Source organism: Rhineura floridana, chromosome 3, assembly GCF_030035675.1.
Source record: "Rhineura floridana isolate rRhiFlo1 chromosome 3, rRhiFlo1.hap2, whole genome shotgun sequence".
Lineage (NCBI taxonomy): Eukaryota > Metazoa > Chordata > Lepidosauria > Squamata > Rhineuridae > Rhineura > Rhineura floridana.
This window is the reverse complement of record NC_084482.1, coordinates 137364488-137385174: the sequence shown is the minus strand read 5'-3', so window position 1 is coordinate 137385174 and position 20687 is coordinate 137364488. Positions and strand designations below refer to the sequence as shown.

At 41.8% G+C, this 20687-nt stretch overlaps 1 protein-coding gene across 1 annotated transcript in view; it reads right to left on the bottom strand.

The window, feature by feature from the left end:
* Window positions 1–3991: 3991 nt before the first annotated feature.
* The window catches only part of SLC6A11 (solute carrier family 6 member 11), a 193469-nt gene continuing 176773 nt past the window's right edge, over window positions 3992–20687 (bottom strand). Inside the window, exons 12-15 of the mRNA XM_061621990.1 lie at window positions 15580–15682; window positions 14483–14583; window positions 13334–13504; window positions 3992–4217 (exon numbers count right to left, since the gene is read on the bottom strand). Of these exons, the coding sequence (XP_061477974.1) occupies window positions 4065–4217; window positions 13334–13504; window positions 14483–14583; window positions 15580–15682 (528 nt within the window). The 3' untranslated portion in view covers window positions 3992–4064. The remainder of the gene's footprint in view (window positions 4218–13333; window positions 13505–14482; window positions 14584–15579; window positions 15683–20687) is intronic.

The following is a 20687-nucleotide window of genomic DNA, read 5'->3' as shown; positions in this document are numbered from 1 at the left end:
TATTTTTATTTTATTTATTAAATTTATATATACCGCCCGACTAGCAATAGCTCTCTGGGCGGTGAACATAAAATAGTATAAAAATACAATGAATAACAAAATAATATTAAAATACAATCAACAATACAATAAACATTATTAAAACTAGATAAATGTAACTTAAAATGCTTCAGAGAATAGGAAGGTTTTGACCTGGCGCCGGAAGGAAAGCAGAGTCGGCGCCAGGCGTACTTCCTCAGGGAGACTGTTCCATAGTTCGGGGGCCACCACTGAGAAGGCCCTAGATCTTGTCATCACCCTCCGGGCCTCCCTGTGAGTTGGAACCCGGAGGAGGGCCTTCGTAGCAGAACGTAGTGCACGGGCCGGTTCATATCGGAAGAGGCGTTCCGCAAGGTATCGTGGTCCCGCACCGTATAAGGCTTTATAGGTTAATACCAACACTTTGAATCTAGCCCGGAAACATATTGGCAACCAGTGCAAGCTGGCCAGAACAGGTGTTATATGCTCGGACCGCTTGGTCCTTGTCAGCAATCTGGCCGCCGCATTTTGCACTAGTTGTAGCTTCCGAACTGTCTTCAAAGGTAGCCCTACGTAAAGCGCATTACAGTAATCCAAACGTGAGGTTACCAGAGCATGTACCACTGATGTAAGGTCCTCTTTACTCAAATAGGGACGTAGCTGGGCTACCAACCGAAGTTGGTAAAACGCATTCCTAACCACCGAGGCTACTTGAGCCTCAAGTGAGAGGGAAGAGTCTAAAAAGACTCCCAGACTACGAACCCGGTCCTTTAGGGGGAGTGTAACCCCGTCCAGGACAGGGTATATATCCACCATCCGATCAGAGAACCCGTCCACCAACAGCATCTCAGTCTTGTCTGGATTGAGCTTCAGTTTGTTAACTCTCATCCAGTCCATTGTCGAGGCCAGGCAACGGTTCAGCAAATCGACAGCCTCACCTGAAGAAGATGAAAAGGAGAAGTAGAGCTGCGTGTCATCAGCATACTGATGACAACGCACTCCAAAACTCCTGATGACCTCTCCCAACGGCTTCATGTAGATATTAAAAAGCAGGGGGGACAAAACTGACCCCTGCGGGACCCCATATTGGAGAGCCCGCGGTGTCGAGCAATGTTCCCCAAGCACTACCTTCTGGAGACGACCCGCCAAGTAGGAGCGGAACCACTGCCAAGCAGTACCTCCAACTCCCAACTCCGCGAGCCTCTCCAGAAGGATACCATGGTCGATGGTATCAAAAGCCGCTGAGAGATCAAGGAGAATCAACAGAGTTACACTCCCTCTGTCTCTTTCCCGACATAGGTCATCGTACAGGGCGACCAAGGCTGTCTCAGTGCCAAAACCGGGCCTAAAACCCGATTGAAATGGATCTAGATAATCAGTTTCATCCAATAGCGCCTGGAGCTGGCCAGCAACCACCCGTTCCAAGACCTTGCCCATGGGTGTGATAGTTGGACAGTGAAAAAAGTAGATAAGACAAAAATCAACATTTGAAATGTGGTGTTGGAGGAGTGCTTTGCACATACCATGGACTGTGAAAAAGACAAATAATTGGGTGTTAAAACAAATTAAACCAGAACTGTCACTAGAAGCTAAAATGATGAAACTGAGATTATCATACTTTGGACACATAATGAGAAGACATGATTCACTAGAAAAGACAATAATACTGGGAAAAACAGAAGGGAATAGAAAAAGAGGAAGGCCAAATAAGAGATGGATTGATTCCATGAAGGATGCCACAGACTTGAACTTATAAGATCTGAACAGGGTAGTTCATAACAGATGCTATTGGAGGTCACCGATTCATAGGGTTGCCATAAGTCGTAATTGACTTGAAGGCACATAACACACACATGCTTAAAAATAATCTTAACCTACTTGACCTGTTATAGCTACAGTCATGCTGGCTCATTAGTGGATTTTTCCAAAAAACCATTAAGGCATGCATGCTTATGGATGAACTTGAGATTCTAATCTGTTTTAGTAATTGTGAATACTGAACCAGGTGGCAACTATTATAGGTGAAACATGGAGTACAAGTATGGGTTAGAATGCCGTATAAATGTTTTGTATTGTCATCTATGTTTTAAAGAACATCTGCTTTTGATGACTTTAAAAGTACTAACGGATGTCACAGTCTGACTACATCTTCTCCTGCCATTCAATTATACCCTACTTGCACAAATTCATACACATGTCACTGTGAAGACAAAGAAATATCCACATTACTGGGGTCAAGATAACGTCAACATTTTTTAAATCCCACAATACAGCACCTGTGAATTCAAGCTCAGTGAAGGTCACAACTATATTAATAGCTCTTTTATATATAAAAATATTTTTTATAGTAAGTTAGGAGAAAATACTTCAGTAATGACTTCTTTCTGCAACATTACTACAGGTGTGGTAAGCAGGTCATTGGTTGCAAGACATTTAAATGTGTTTTCTCCATTCGCTCCAGAAGGAAGTGTTGCCTTCCCTGCTTTCCAAGTAAAAGACATGATTCACCAGCATGGACATCCACAGAACTATTACAGGTGTGGCCAAGAGCTGTCTCTTGTTTAGACTGAAATTGACTTTTTCTTGGAACAGAAGGCCCCATGATATATTAGAAGCTGCTTTTGAAACTCCTGCAAGGTTCAAAGATGACTTCCACGAGGTGTGGGAGCTGCTGTTTGAGACATACAAGTCCAAAGTCTAGCTTTCACATCCAGCTAGTATCAGAACCAGAGTTGTTCACAAAGGCATTGCCTCTAAACCTGTGTAAGCAGGTATGTCAGAGTTATACCAGGGCAATTTAGATATGTTATCATTTCTTCACTCTGTATAAAAGCAAAAGGCAGAGGAGGGTGGCTTGTGGTCAGCACTGGGCTCCTGCTGTATGGCTGCTGATGCCCCCAGTATGTCTGCAGCATTGTACACCCCTGCGATGCAGAGAAACTGAAGAGGTAGCAGTCAGGCATGTGACCCAACCACACAATTCAACGGCTAGATTACACCTTCAGAATGACACTCTAGTTGTCAGATGCAAATGCAGAGTGCCCTTCAGAACAGCATTCTACCCCCCACACACTGTAGTTGGTTCATGAGTATGTCTGACTGCCAATTCTTCTGTTTCTTCTTGCTGTGGCAGCTTGTGGCACAAAGGTATGGGGGAAATTAGAAGGAACAGGAGGCATGAAGGTAAGAGGGCACAGTAATGGATGGGTGGGGTAAATTGGCAGACACAGGCAAATACTAAAACTGAACCGGGGTCTGTGTCTGTGTGCGAGAGAGAGAATGAATTATTAACGAGTTGGGTGTATGCTTGCTGATGTGTGCATGTATGTGAATGAAAGAAAAAGGGTGTCTCTGCCCACTTTTGATGTTGGCCCTGCTCACATGCAGTATGCAGTCCCCAATCATTTTCTATCAAAAGAATGTGACCCTCAACTTCAAAAAGCTTGCCCATCCTGGCATAAGTACTGTCAGGGTTTGAGTCTAGTGACATGTAGTGAACCTATTCATAGTCAATAGAATGGTTAGGCAAACACCTATGGGCAATGGACCAGACTCAAATTTAGAAAGCTATATATTGAAACAGAGGTACACATCCATAGACAATTCCCTTAGATATTAATATAAGGACACTGTAATCCCCTTTATATACATACAGTAGAAGCTGAAATGGTCTGAAATGGTCACAAATTAGAAGGCGTATAGCTATACAACACCATACCTTTTTTTAAAAAAATACAACAAAGTATAAAAGTTTGACAACACATACAAGTCCTTCTAGGGTCTATAAAACAGTGAAATCACCATATTACACGTCATCACTAACAGTTCTATTTCATTTATATATATATTTATATATATTTATATATAATCGTTACTTATATAATAATCAAAAAAATCACTTTTAAACAAGTATACAAGTTCACTTTAAAATTAACTTGTTAATAAAGTTGTGCAAAACAAGCTGGCCTCTATAATTAAGTGAAGCATTTTATTTATTTATTTATTTGCTTATTTATTTATACAAAAAAAATCAAAAGAAAGTTCTTTCAGAAGTGCGTCTCTTTTTCTGTGATGGCTGAAATGTTGCCATCACTTTTCAGTTTGGCATCGCAGTAGTTTACTGTAGGAGCATATGCACCTGCTCCAAGCTTTCCTCTCATCTTCAGGTCTGGGCTGGCCACAATCAGCTTCCTAAATCTCTGGAAAAAATGAAGACAATGGAAGGTGTGAGCTGTTTCTCTGACTCCAGCACACTCACCATTAAGGCCAGAGGTTGGTAACCTCCAGGCCTCTCTATCGGGCCCTTAGGACTCTACCTAGGCTACGCCCCCCCCGCCATACCCCTCACTGGCCCTGCTCTATGTCCTTCTCAAGCCCTTTTGCCTGGCTGGAATCTGGCTTGGGGCTGTGATAATGCTTCTTGACTGCCTGGATGAAGGGTTGTGTGTGGTATGTGTGAAACACCTCTGACTTTTGCATGGCCTACTATTATTTATAAAATTTCTATCCCACCCTTTCTCCCAGAAGGGGCCCATACAAAGGTAAAAGCCACATCAGTTGCTCTATCCACTTTTATATCTGGCCCTGCCCACCCCTGGCATGTGGCCCCTGAAAGTTTGCCCATGAGGGAATGTGGCTCTTGGGCTGAAAAAGGTACCCCATCCCTGGTCTAGATATATTGGGACATATGTACACTTGTACAGTCTCTGTTTTAACTCTTCCTCGTTCTTAGCTATGCTAAAATCTTTCAATCAAAACAAAACAAAAGGGGTTGCTCCCTATTTCAACCATCAGTCCGTAAGGGACAAAATCAGATCATACATGCATTTGGATAATAAAAGCTACCTTCTACTATGTCAGAATGTTTATCCATCAAGCCCAACATTGTTTGTTTTGACTGGCAATGTCTCTCCAAGGTCTCAGGCAGAGGTCTTTCAGAGGTTGCGTTCAGACATGGGACTTATTGCATTAGTTGAACAGATTAAAATAGCAAAGCTTCTGTCCCGATTTCTAAAATTCCTTTCACACTGCAGTATCTGTTGTGTTAAGGAACCGTGGTTTTTTTGGCTGATATACTGGCATTTCACACAACTGTCTTCACACCACTGCAACCAATAGCACCTTGTTTACGTCCCTCACCCTACAATTCACTGCTTGTGTTAATGTCTGGACTCAGGAGTGTGTGCGGGGAAAGGAGGAAGGGAATGCTGCTAGCAGCACCTATGCTGGAATGCAAGTACAATTTTCATCAGGCAAAAAGATTGGTGCGTGCCTAAAGGGCAGGAAAGCATTGCATGCCAGGATGCCTGTCACGAGAGCAGCTGCAGCTAGTGCAAAGCTCCCACAATCTGCCGGGTTCCCAGGCTTGTAAACAGGTTATTTCCGATATTATTTATCATGAAAATTAGTGCTAAACTTCCACAATATTCCACTAGATTTCCAGAACTAGCTTTTACGTCATGCAAAAGGCCAAATATTATATGCAAATTACCAGGTAAGAAATCATTGGAATAACTAAATAAAGTGCAGAGTGAAAGCAGCCACATTAGCTGCTACCTGATCCTTTTGACTGAAGATCTTAGGAATTAAACCTGGGACCTTCTGCCTGAAAATCATGTGCTGTGCTAAGAACCCATCCACTTCTACCATGTTACACGTTGGTCCAACTTGCACAACCTCTGACCTATCAAGCTGTATTCAGCCCACCACTCATGTATCATATCCTACCTATTTGGAACTGGGAGGTTATAATATCGACTGTGAGTTGCATTTAGCTTGGTGAACTACAAGTTGTGCAGGCCTGCACTGGACCATCCTGGTCCCACCCCCTACAGTTTTACTCTTAGTATAGTATATTCATCTATTGGGCATTAATCTGAATTTCCTTCTAGCCATATGATCATTCTGAAGATTCTCACAATGTGTTTTATTAAGAATCACTTTTTACCTCTGTATATATGCATCTTAATGTCTGCCTATTCTTCTTAGAAATACTTCCAATGAAAGGAGTTGTACAAAATCTATATCCAACCTTTATTGAGAACTTTTTCTTCTTTTTTACAATGGTCACATTCATATCCTGGTCACATTCACATTCATATTTTGCCCCTTCATTCCTTCGTTCACAGCAAGAGCAAATATTAACTATGGTTAACAACCTCAGAACAAGCCAGGATATCAAACCAATTTCAAACCATGGTTTATCCTGGCTTCTTCCAAAGCTAGTAACCATCATTTCCTGGCTCATAGGAAAAGGGACACTATGAATAGGGACTTCTTTGTTTAATAACCGTGCAGTGCAAAAGGGGAACCAAAGAGTCTGGAAGCATTCAAATGTGGGGATTATTGCATTATTTTTCCTGATTATAATGCTAGTGCTTTTGTTCTGGTTTCTAATGTTCCTTCCACACTGCAGTACCTGTTGTGTAATGGAACTGTTTTTTAAATCAACCTACTGCCATGTTGCACTAAATTACATTCACCCCAGTGAGCATGGTCACAACAGTGGATTTCATTGGACATGATGCACACACACCCTTTATGCACCTGCACACTTCTGAATGCTGGAACACCACCCTACATTTCATTATGTCAGTGGCAGTGCTGTGGATCCCCAAAAAACCGCAGGAAAAATACTGTAATTATCACTATGACGCCTCCCAAGATCAGAGCCAAAGTGGATACATAGATTGATGACTACAATCAATACAAATTACATCATAGAAACTGGTCTGGGTGCATAGGCACCAACTTAGATTTCCTAAGTTCTGAATAGTTGATTGTAAGCAAAATGGCTTAATATGTCTTGTTTTCTTCTCTGATCCTCCACCTGCCGTTATTTACTTACTATAACAAGCTCCCCCTTTAGGATGCACACCTTAACGTGGTGAGGGGATTTGAGAGTGTTGAAGAAGCTGAGAGCAATGCCGTCAGGAGTCTAGACCAAGAGGCTAGACTCCTAGCAGGGGCACCCATGGCGGAATGGTCAAAGCTGAGACACCAGACTAAGATGCATCCAAACTCAGAGGAAGGCAATGGTAAACCACCTCTGAATACCTCTTACCACAAAAACCCTATGAACAGAGTATCCAAAATTCAACATGAGATAGTGCTGGAAGATGAGACCCCCAGGTCAGAAGGCACTCACCGAGCTACTGGGGAAGAACAACAGACAAGTACGAGTAGCGCTGTGACTAATGACACAGCTGGATCAAAGCCGAAAGGAAGCCCAGAGGCTGATGCGCACAGATGCGAAAGGAGAGTCCGGAGTTGTACGAAGCACACAATAGGAACATGGAATGTGAGAAGCATGAACCAGGGAAAGTCAGAAATTGTCAAGGAAGAAATGGAGCGTATCAACATTACAATACTTGGCGTGAGTGAATTAAAATGGACTGGAATGGGACATTTTCAATCAGGCAGCTAAAAAATATTTTATGCAGGAAATGAGAAATCAATAATAATAATAATAAAGTTTTATTTCTGAGTCACCTATCTGGCCGGGTTAACGGCCACTCTAGGCGACGTACATAATAGGATAAAATACAACATATGAAATAAAATACAACATATAAAATACTAACAGATAACCCAAAACCTCAACTATAATGAGCTAAAACCATCCACAACTATAACAAGATAAAACTAATCCACCCCAGGAAGATTGTATGCCCGCCTAAACAGCCAGGTTTTCAAGGCTCGTCAGAAACTTGGCAGAGAGGGGGCATGGCGAAGGTCATAGGGCAGGGAATTCCAGAGGGTGGGGGCCACAATCGAGAATGCCCTCTCTCTGGTCCGCACCAGTCTAGCTGTTCTAACTGGTGGGACCGAGAGAAGGTCTTGAGTGGCTGATTTCGTCAGGCGGCATATTTGGTGATGCTGGAGGTGCTCCTTCAGATAAACTGGGCCGAAACCGTATAGGGCTTTAAAGGTTAATACCAACACCTTGAATTGGGCCCGGTAGACAACTGGTAACCAGTGTAGGTCTTCTAACACCGGAGTGATGTGATCATGGCGACGGCTGTTCTTAATTAAACGTGCCGCAGCATTCTGTACCAGCTGTAGTTTCCGGACCGTTTTCAAGGGTAACCCAACGTAGAGTGCATTACAGTAGTCTAAGCGAGAGAAGGCCAGGGCATGTACCACCCGTGGGAGCAGATGGACAGGAAGGTAGGGTCGCAGCCTCTGTATCAGATGTAATTGATATCAAGCTGCCTGGCTCACTGCCAAGACCTGAGCCTCCATGGACACCTGGGAGTCAAGAATGACCCCGAGGCTGCAGACCTGGTCCTTCAGGGGCAATCTTACCCCATTAAACACCAGGTCTGTATCTCCTAACCTTCTCTTGTCTCCCACGAGCAGCACCTCGGTCTTGTTGGGGTTCAGTTTCAGCCTATTACCTCTCATCCATTCACTTACGGAGTCCAGGCACTTGGAAATGGTATCCACAGCCAACTCTGGTGAGGACTTGAACGAGAGATAGAGCTGAGTGTCATCCGCATATTGATGACACTGCAGCCCAAATCTCCTGATGATGGCTCTCAGCGGCTTTACATAGATGTTAAATAGCATGGGAGAGAGGATAGAACCCTGTGGCACACCACAATTGAGAGGCCAAGAGTCTGAAACCTCATCTCCCAATGCTACCCATTGATGCCTGTCTGAGAGATAGGAACGGAACCACCGTAAAACAGTGGCCCTATTCCCATTCCCCCCAGGCGATCTAAAAGGATACCGTGGTCGACGGTATCGAAAGCCACTGAGAGATCCAGGAGGACGAGGAAAGCATATTCTCCCCTATCCAACGCCCTCCTTAAATCATCCACCAGAGCAACCAAGGCTGTTTCAGTTCCATGTCCAGTCCTGAAGCCCGACTGGAATGGATCTAAATAATCTGCTTCATCCAAGTGTGACTGTAACTGTTTGGCCACCACTTTCTCAATCACCTTGCCCAAGAATGGTAAATTAGAGACCGGGCGAAAGTTGTTCAACTCTTGGGGATCCAAGGAGGGCTTTTTCAGAACAGGCTTTATTACCGCCTCCTTGAGGACCGATGGCATTGCACCTTCTTCCAAGGAAGCATTCACCACTACCTTGATCCCTTCACTCAGTCTCTCTTTGCAGCCCATAATGAGCCACGTGGGGCAAGGATCAAACAGACAAGTGGTCGGCTTCACAGTAGAGAGCACCTTGTCCACCTCCTCAGAGGGAAGATGCTGAAACCGATCCCACCAGACTGGAGTGCAACTGGCAAACTCTGGCCCACTTCCTGTATTCACGGCGTACGGAATCTTGCTCTTCAGGCTCTCAATTTTATCAGCAAAGTGTTTAGCAAATATGTCACAAGAGGCTTTAGAAAGTTCCATGGATTCCTGTGCAGCTGGACCGACCAGACTATGGACCACTTGGAACAACCTCCTGGGACAGCACTCTGCGAACGCAATAGAGGCAGCAAAGAAATCTCTCTTTGTTGCCTTTGTCGCCACTTGGTAGGCAGCTATTGCCGCTCGAACCAGTGTCCAATCATCTTCGGAGCGAGATTTCCGCCACCGGCGCTCTAGTCGTCTCACCTCCTGTCTCAGACCTCGCAACCGTGGTGTATACCAGGGTGCAGTCTGAGTTCTATTCAGGGGGAGAGGACGTTTCGGAGCCACTCGGTCTATTGCCCCGGAGATCTCCCTATTCCACTCCATCACCAGGGTTTCGACCGGGTGACCTTCAGACAGCTCCAAATCTCCCAGCGCTTTCAGGAATCCCTTAGGCTCCATCAGGTGCCTGGGGCGGACCATTCTAATCGGTCCCTGTCCCCTGCGGAGGGTGTGTGGCATTGAGAAGTCTATATCTACCAGATAGTGATCTGACCATGACACAGGGTTAGAAAAAACAGCCCCCATTTTCAGAGCACTTCCTCGCCCTCCCGAGACAAACACAAGGTCAAGAGCATGACTGGCTACATGGGTGGGCTCAGTATTACTAAGGTGCAGTTCCCAGGAATAGTAGAGGAAAAAGAGGGTTTACTGAAAAACCATAAATATGATACACCAAAAATTATGAACGTTATTGTATTTTCTTTTATTTCTTTCTTCATAAAAAACTTTCTTCTTCATAAAACAGCTGTTTATGAAGAAAGAAATAAAAAAAAATACAATAACGTTCATAATTTTTGGTGTATCATATTTATGGTTTTTCAGTAAACCCTCTTTTTCCTCTACTATCAACTGTTCTTTGACCACCAACTGTACTTTTTTTTTTTTTGCAGTTCCCAGGAAGTCATGGTTTCCATGAAATCCCGAGGCACTCCTATGAGAGCTGCCTCATCGTGCAGGTTAAAGTCCCCCAAAACCAATAGGTTGGGGGAAAGGACCCGCACGCCCGAGACAATCTTGAGCACCTCGGTCAGAGAGTCTGCTGTGCAGCGGGGTGGGCGGTACACAAGCAGAATCCCTAAACTGCCCTTTGGGCCCAACCTCCAGTACATGCAATCAACAAACTTGGTCTCGTGGACAGGGGGTCTGGCAAAGATCAAAGACTCCCGATAGATGACTGCCACTCCCCCTCCCCACCTACCAACCCTCGGCTGCTGTGCGTACTGGAAACCAGCTGGACACATGGCCTCAAGCACAGGGGCTGAGGCCTCAAGAAGAAATGGGGTTGCTTTAATAGTGAGAAGTGATGTAGCAAAAGCTATTAGGAGCTACAGTGCAAGGTCTGAGCGAGTGATATCAATGAGATTAAACGGGAAACCTATTAACATAACCATCATCCAAGTCTATGCTCCAACATTAAACGCAGAAGAAGAAGAATTGGAGAGATTTTACGCAAAAGTACATGAAGAAAACAAGATATGATGATAATCATGGGGGACTGGAATGCAAAAGTAGGGAACAGAAAAGAACTAGGAATTGTGGGGAAATGGGGCTTAGGAGACAGAAATGAAACAGGAGAAAGATTTATTGAATTCTGTGAAGGCAATGATTTGTTTCTTGCCAACACATTTGTTGAGCAACCAAAAAGACGACTGTACACGTGGACATCACCAGATGGTCAATATAGGAATCAAATTGATTATATAATTGGAAACAGAAGATGGAGAAGTTCCATACTTTTTGCGAAAACAAGATCAGGAGCAGACTGCTGTACAGATCATGAACTGATCGTATCGAAAATCAGAGTAAAGCTAAAGAAGAACAACAAAGCACTCATAATGCCAAAATACAATTTAAATAACATCCCAGAAGAATATAAAGGTCAAATAAGGAACAGATTTGAGGCTTTAAACTTAGTTGACAGAGAACCAGAAGAACTATGGACTGAAGACAGAGACATGATCAGGGAAGAATGCAAAAAGAGAATAACTCTAGATAAAAAGAGAGAAAGACTTCAATGGATGAGTGAAGAAACTCTTAAAATGGTTAAAGAGAGAAGGAAAGCAAAAGCAAAAGGAGACAGAAACACAGCCAGAACCCTAAATGCAACTATACAACGACTAGTACGTAGGGACAAAGAAAACTATTACAATAGTTATTGTATAGAAATAGAAAAAGACAACAAAATGGGAAGAACAAGAGCCCTATTCCAAAAGATTAGAGAAATGAAAGGGAAATTTAAACCACGAGTAGGGATGTTGAATAATCAACAGGGGAACACACTGACTGACCGAGATGAAATAAAAGGAAGATGGAAGCAATACACTGAAGAACTCTATAAAAGAGATGCAAGGATGACAGATTCATTCACAGAGGAACCATATGATGAAGAACCAGAAATTTTAGAATGTGAGGTGAAAGCTGCTCTTAAAATTCTTGGAAGAAACAAATCACCAAGGACAGATGGCATATCAATAGAGTTACTACAAGCTACTGAGACTGAATCTGTCCAAAGTTTGACAAAAATTTGTCAAGAAATATGGAAAACTAAACAATGGCTTACAGACTGGAAGCGTTCAATATATATCCCAATTCCAAAGAAAGGGGATCCCAGAGAATGCAGTAATTATTGAACTATTGCCTTAATATCCCATGCAAGTAAAGTAATGCTCAAGATTCTACAACAAAGGCTCTTACCATTTATGGAGCGAGAAATGCCAGATGTCCAAGCTGGATTTAGAAAGGGAAGAGGCACCAGAGATCATATCGCAAACATACGTTGGATAATGGAACGGAGCAAGGAATTTCAGAAGAAAATCACCCTGTGCTTTATAGATTACAGCAAAGCCTTTGACTGTGTAGATCATGAAAAACTATGGAATGCTTTAAAAGAAATGGGGGTGCCACAGCATCTGATTGTCCTAATGTGCAACCTATACTCTGGACAAGAGGCTATTGTATGGACAGAATATGGAGAAACCGATTGGTTCCCAATAGAAAAGGGTGTGAGACAGGGGTGTATTTTATCACCCTATTTATTTAATCTGTACGCAGAACATATCATACGGAAAGCGGGATTGGACCAAGATGAAGGTGTGAAAATTGGAGGGAGAAACATCAATAATTTAAGATATGCAGACAATACCATACTATTAGCAGAAACCAGTAATGATCTGAAATGAATGCTGATGAAAGTTAAAGAAGAAAGCACAAAAGCAGGACTACAGCTGAACATCAAAAAGACTAAAGTAATGACAAGAGAAGATTTATGTAACTTTACAGTTGACAATGAGGACATTGAACTTGTCAAGGATTATCAATCCCTTGGCACAGTCATTAACCAAAATGGAGACAATAGTCACAAAATCAGAAGAAGGCTAGGACTGGGTAGGGCAGCTGTGAGAGAACTAGGAAAGGTCCTCAAGTGCAATGATGTATCACTGAACACCAAAGTCAGGATCATTCAGACCATGGTATTCTAGATCTCTATGTATGGATGTGAAAGTTGGACAGTGAAAAGGGCGGATAAGAGAAAAATCAACTCATTTGAAATGTGGTGCTGGAGGAGAGCTTTGCAGATACCATGGATTGTAAAAAAAGACAAATAATTGGGTGTTAGAACAAATTAAACCAGAACTATCACTAGAATCTAATATGATGAAACTGAGGTTATCATACTTTGGACACATCATGAGAAGACCTGATTCACTAGAAAAGACAATGCTGGGAAAAACAACAGGGAGTAGAAAATGAGGATGGCCAAACAAGAGATGGATTGATTCCATAAAGGAAGCAACAGACCTGAACTTACAAGATCTGAACAGGGTGCTTCACGACAGATGCTCTTGGAGGTCACTGATTCATAGGGTCGCCATAAGTCGTAATCGACTTGAAGGCACCTAACAACAAACAACAATAACAAGCTATTTTATTTTGAAAATGTGCCTCACCTCTAGGATGGTTCCTTCTGTCTTCCACAATTTAATACAGATCCACAAAGGAATGCAAACCATGGAGGAGAGAGCCATCATCCACCCAATGCCATAGCCCCAATCTGGGTATGTATAAACATTGTTGTACTTCAAAGGCTTGTATTTCACCAGGAAAAAGATGAAGATCCCCTGAAATGGAGATGAACATATCTTTGACTGGGAAAAAGAAATAACTATTTAGGAAACATCTTCATCCCAGTTCATTGACATGCTACATTAAGTTTTCAAGACAGATAGAAATTAGGTCACCTTTCTTTCATTCTCTCTAAGTCACATTCAAATGAACTCCCTCCACATTTAATTCCTAATTAGTTTTCATGTAAAGAACATAGAAATTGGTTCTTCTTTCCAGTTTGATAGGAAGTTGCAGTTGTGCTGCAGAAACTCAAAGCTGGGAATCTCTGTGACTTGAAAGCACTTCTGCGCAAGCAAGAGGGGGTGCTGATTCTTTCATCTCCCCACAAGCTGTATTCCCACCCCACCAAATGCATCACATTGCACATCAGTTTGAGGGTCCCTGACACGTAGGCGCAGCTGGAAAATTGCAGAAACAACTTGGGCCAAAAAAGCACTAGTATGTTTGAGGACTATCAAAAACAAGCCTTTGGATTTTAGTCTTTAATTTGTATTCAGTTCAGTTGCACAGAAAAAGTAACATCATAATGGTATGCAATTGCTCCAATAATTCCTACACACGGAATTTATAATAGACGCTCTGTGTGTGTATGATGCCACTATGATGTGGGAATAGAACTGTGTGATCACATTTAAAGGAGTCGCCACACACATTTGTGGTTTGTCCTCATCAGATTGTAGGGGTGGAAGGTATGCGGGAGAGGAAGAAAACAAACGGTACAGACTACCTTTTGTCTAAAATAAATATCAAATGTCTAAACAAACAAACAGAAATAATATGATAGGAAATAAACATTTGTTGTGAAAATTTAATAAGATTATCACTTTTTTAATTGATGAAGAATTGTTGCTTTTTTGCTGCTATAAGGAAATTAAACCATCTTGCACATTTTAGAGGTGCACTTTTTGTATAAATACTTATGTATTTTGGGAAAATACATGGAGTATGCTCCATTTCTACAAATTACTTACAGCACAAATGCCAGGAGTGAGTAACATCCAACACCATTTAATTAATGCCAGTGGTCTGTACCCAATCATATCTTCAATGTTGTCATAAAAACGATTGCTTCCTGAATAAAATAAATATGAAACAAAATTAATACAGAATGAATATGGGTGACTGAGGTGGTCTATAGTGCCTGTGTTGCTAGAGTTGCCAGAATGAGCTAAGAACCCCCCCCCCAATTTTAATGATCCCACTGACAACTAGCACAAATGAAACATTTTTTGGAGAGCCTGTTCAAAATTTCCTGAAATGTTCTGGCCCTCACTTACCTTTAGTGGTGGCTGTATTGATGACACAGCAGAGTTCTTCCCAGCAATTGGAGACTTTCAGCTGGCATGTTCTCCCCCAGACAACCCCTGGAATGATGCTATATTGGGACATAATGCCATTCTGAGGGGACTTCTGGAAAGGGAAATACCCACCAGTAAGGAGGCTGCTAATTATTTGAGGAAACCCCCTCAGAATGATGATATGTCACCCAGGGGCACTCAAGTAGAAAGAAAATGGTAGTTGGAGCATCTTAGCTACCATGAAGAGATCTGTTGCTGCCACCGCCATAGGTAGTGCCAAGTATATATTTTCAAAAGCAAAGCAAAAAGAATAGGAACAGTCGCCAAAGAGACCCTGAACAGCAGCAGCAGCAGCAGCATTTGTTTTCATGCTTGTCTGGTTCCTCTCCACATTCTGGAGCTTAATTTCTTCAGCAGGATGGTGCCATGGACTCCCTGGTTGTATCCAGTAGTGCCTTTTCCACTGATAGTAGGATATTTGATCCAGTGGAAGTTTCCATGAACAGTACAGGGAAGGAGCTGATTTTCGTAGATTTGCCCTTTCTCCTCCAGCCCCCTTCACCACCTCTCATGCCGTTCCAAAATGCCCCAACTCTCTGGAGCAGATTTGGGAGGGCACAGAGGGAAGGGAGGATCTGTGAAAATGACCTCTTCCCCTTTCTGCTCTTGGAAGCCCCTACCAGATCAAAGAGCCTTCCACTGGCAGAGGTACAAGTGACTACAAACCCAGATGGTTTAGTTGAATTTAAGTATAGAAACTACTGACTTACCATAAAACCAGCCAATGCAGACACATTCAAATATAGCAACGAAAAGAAGGCACATTCCACTGGCTGCATAGGAATCAAACAGTTGGAAAACATACATTCCACCCTGGAAGATAAACAATTTAAAAAAGGGGGAAATGTAGGTATTAATAACAATATTTTAAAACTGAAATAAGGCTTCTGTCCACTTGGAAAACTCCTTAACCAGCAGATGTTTTGGACTGCAACTCCCATAAGTCCCAGCCAGTGTGGAAGTTGTGTTGAAAACATCTGGATGGCAATAAATTGGTGAAGACTACAAATACAATTAAAACCCAAGCACAGAACAAGAGTATGAGCTTAAGGGTCACACTACTTGTGATGTTAAATGCATGCTTGAATTTATGGGGACTTAAAAAAAAGAAGCAAATCACATCTGTTGAGGGTGGAGCTGATAACCATAAGGGATTTGCATCAGCATTGGGGGAGGGATTTAATTCTTTCCTTTCCTGCTGCTTTCCTTAAGACTGGAGCAAGAAATGAAAAAGCTAAAAAAAAATCCTCCATGTTTCCTGTGATCCTGGTAATTATTAGTCTGCTCCCCACTACCCCAAAGAAGTCATTCATGTAAAAAACAAACACCTGTATTGCAATGCAAACCTACATTTAACATCATGTCTAGTTTGTCCTTAAGTAATCCTTTGCTTTGTTATATTTTACACAATGCTTTTTTCCTCCTTTTATTAAGAATTGTTTTGGCAAAAGGGAAACATGGTCAAACGCAAGAGACTTGCTATATTGCTTTTTAGAAATGGGCCCTATGCCAGCATTAGAAGGAGAGCTTTGTGTGGGAGAGACAGGACAATCTCCTGCCTTTAAAGAGGTTCTTTTTCACACCTTGTGCTTATTTTCTGGAGCATCCACTTGAGAGTGATGGTGGGTCCTTGGCAGCAAGTTGAGAGACCATGTGAACTATGCATTCTTCCCCTTCTAAACACACAGGAATTTAAAGGTAGTACCAACTATGGAGAGATAACCTTACGTGGTATCAGGCTGTTAGCAGCATATATTTCCATGAACTAGTAAACATCTGGAATGGGGGGGAAGGGATGGGATCCACATTTCAGTGATGGTTTGATTTTCACTCTGAAGAATTTCCATCTGGTACTGCTTTGTCAGGGATCAATATCTGCTATTTCTCTAATTATCAATTTGGTTTTTTTCCTGCAAAAATATTGATATTAATATTTTTTATATTTTAAAAATATTGATTTTTTCACAGATTTTAAAAAAAATCAATATTTTAAAAGAAATACAGGCATACCCCACCTAACATTGCCCCGCTTAACATTGCCTCGCTATAACGTACATGCTCCATTTGTCCCCATACCCTGCTTAACGTTCGCGTGCTTCGCAATAACGTATACTTTATTGGCAGGATGACGGTGCCATCTAGTGGTGATTACATGCAGTACAAGTGAAGACAATTGCTTCACTTAAAGGTCATTTTTGCTTAAAGTATACTCTCCGGTCCCATTGCATACATTAAAGTGGAGTATGCCTGTATCAATATTAATATTGATATTTTTGAGGATTTTTTCTTTTAAAAATCCACTTCAGCCACAGAAAACCTCTAGGAAAAAAACCCTAATCTGTGAGGACCAAAAAAAAGTGAATAGGAAACCTGGTGTCAAATTAGAATTTTGTGACATTTGAGCACATCTCTAATGGACAGGAAGGCTGAGATGTATATAAATAACATTATGCTTAAATGTACGATAATAGAGCACTAAGGTTTGCTCTCTTTCAAGACACATTTCCAACTGCATCCTATAGTTAGGTTTAAGTTGCAAATAACTGAAAACACTTTTAGTCTCCAAGGTACTATATTATTCAGATTTGTTCAACTGCCTGTTGCATGAGTAGGTATAAAGCCACAGATAGTATTCTGAGAGAGTGGTAACTGCTAGAGTCAGTCCCAGATGGAATATTTTCATGAAAGGGTGAAATATGAATGTAACCTATATTCCTTTGTTAGATCAAAGTCTTAGCATATGTGTGAGTCCCATTGTGTTGCTGACATCACCATCTCTCTTATAAGAAAATTAACTAAGAAACTTTAGACAGAATTTTGCTTGTCATAGCTATGTGTGAGAGAGTTTGGTGAGGTACTTGGAAATATTCAAAAGATTCCTAGTAAAACATTCAACTTCACCAGACAGTCCAGGCCAGAAATATCTAATGGGAAATGAGTCATTTATCTTCTCAGCTAATTATTGAAGCTATCTTGAGAGCTGGCCTACATCTAGGCTCTGCAATGGCCTACCGAGGCTGAAATTCAATGCACAACCAAACCCCTTCAGCAGTGCTTTCAAGTGTTCCCAAGAAATTACACATTAAAGGAGGCCTCCTGAACAGGAGTAAATTTCTTCACCCTGTGCCAAACTCCTTGGGACTGTTTGGAAAGACCTTTAATGAAGATCCTTATATGATGGAATGTAGCACAACAGTGCCATTTGGTGGTCCGTGATACACATTGCAACTTGATTTAAATAGAGTGTGTATTACAGAATGTGTATTACATTACAAGAAGAAACAGCAGCAACAGCAGCCATGCTGTGATTTGGAATTACTCTCTTCTCTTTTTCCTACAGCCCATCAAAAATGGTTGGGTAAGCACAAAAGTACCAAAGTAAAAATCAAATAACTTTGTGTAATAAACAGGTGTATTCATTTCACTTACAGTTCTGAGTTTGTGGTTTTTCTGTTGTCTTTCCTATTCCACTGGGTTGTTGCTAGCAAATTGAACCAGGATTGAAGGATCCAATGCAGAATTTGGCATGATATGCATGGACTTTGATTTAGGATTGCCAGATCTCTGTTTTTTGCCCAGAGACTCTGTTTTTTTTGGGGTTCTCTCTGGGGGAGTCACCTTAATCTCCAGACTCTTAGCTTTCACTTTTTTAAAAATTAAGTTTCTAGCTGGTCTGGGTCAAAAGATATAACCCAAAATGTCAGCTCCCCCCGCAAAACCAGTTGCCGTAACCCTCAGGAGGGGAGAGTGTTCTTGCACTTGGGTCCTGCTTGCGGGCTTCCCCCAGGCACCTGGTTGGCCACTGTGAGAACAGGATGCTGGACTAGATGGGCCACTGGCCTGATCCAGCAGGCTCTTCTTATGTTCTTAACTTCTGTTAGTACCGGCTGCTCTAATCCCTGCCCATTCAGGTTTTTAGCCAATGTGTGAAGTCAGGGTTGTGATTGACAAGATTTGTTGACCCCCAGGCAGTACCTAAACACCATTTCAAGTTCTGACAATAGTTTCCTTTTCCTGCTTGTCTCACATCAAGAATTCATTAAATATTCACTAATAGACAAAAAACCTTGTGGTTTAAGAACATACCTATAGCCCACAGATATTTCTATCAAACTTTAAAAAGCAGGGAAATTGGGCAGCTATAGTGAATGCACCAGGGGAGCAGGAGACCTGACCTCCTCTCTGAGATATTGTACTGCCCTACACATTGGTCAAAATGCAAACACCATTTGGGTTGGTCTTTCACAGTCCAATCCACTTCCTATATAGCTTGGAAGAATTTGGTAACATGTAATTTACAAATTATTATTTCTTCTACATTTTAAGTGTGCCCTTCTTCCTCATAGAATAGTAGAGTTGGAAGGGGCCTACAAGGCCATTGAGTCCAACCCCCTGCTCAGTGCAGGAATCCAAATCAAAGCATGATCCCCCTCTGTTCTTTTCACCCTGAGGGGCAGATTAGGCTGAGAGATGGTGCTTAGACCATGGTCACCCAGTTAACTTTGCAGCTTATTTCCATTTTAAAATTTAATTAAAATGATTTATGTACAGGTAAAGTTTATGAAATAATGCAGATCCACATGATACATTTAAAGCACATTGAACTCGCATTTAAAGCACATGACTTCCCCTAAAGAATCCTGGGAAGTCCACCACCCTTAACAAACTACAGTTCCCATGATGTTGTGGTAGGATTCATGTGCTTCAAATGTACATTGAATGTGTTTTAAATGCATGGTGTGGATCTGCCCTAGTATGCTGTGAAATGAAAAGAACAATTTTAAAATATACTTTTTAAACAGGGGAAGGGCTATAGCTCAGTGGTAGGGCACATGCTTTGCATGCAAAGGTCCAAAATTCAATCTCTAGGTGAGACTATTGCCTGGAATCCTTGAGAGCCAATGCTAGTCCATGTCATCAGTACTGAACTAGATGGTACCAAATGGCCTGACTTGGTATAAAAGAGGAAAGAGACCCAACTGCCACAATGACTCTGAAATTTATTTATGTATTTTATTTACAACATTTCTATACCACTTTATTGTAAAAAAAAACTTCAAAGTGTTTTATAGAAGGAATTAAAAAATAAAATTATTCACAAAAACAGTTAAAGACAGGTATTTAAAAACATTCAGAATAATCAAACCAACAATTAGTTAAAAACAGATAAAAACATAATAGCTTCTACATACCTGGGTAGGCTTGCCTAAACAAAAATGTTTTTAGCAGGTGCCAAAAATAGTACAATGAAGGCGCCTGTCTATTGTCAATAGGCAGGGAGTTCCAAAGCACAGGCACTGCCACACTAAAGGATCAATTTCTTACAAGAGCAGATCAAATACTACATGGAACCCATAATATAGAAAACACACCTTGAACTTGGCCTCGTAGCAAATTGACAACCAATGCAGATTTCAGAGCAGAGATATTATGTGCTGATAGGACCTCACTCATGTCAGCAATCTTGCCAAAGCATTCTGCACTAACTGCAGCCCCCGGGTCAGGTTGTGCTGCATGGGGATTTCTGTGACCTTGGCTGACTGGCTGCCAGGATTTTTTAGCTTTGGATAGGAACCCTGACTGGTTGTGGGATGCTAGGTTTTCTGCCTTACTCATAGGAATCTTGTTGTGGTTGGTAATGTATTGCATTTAAGAAATCATCACTGTCTTTTGTTTTGTTTTTCTATTTGCATTTCTTTTACTTTAACTTCACTCCCTTACATCCACAGAAGCAAGAACAGTGGTTCCATGTGCTCAGCTCAACCCCCTTAAACCCACTGATGATGCACCTTATTTGCATGATGGTTTGGTTCTTGCC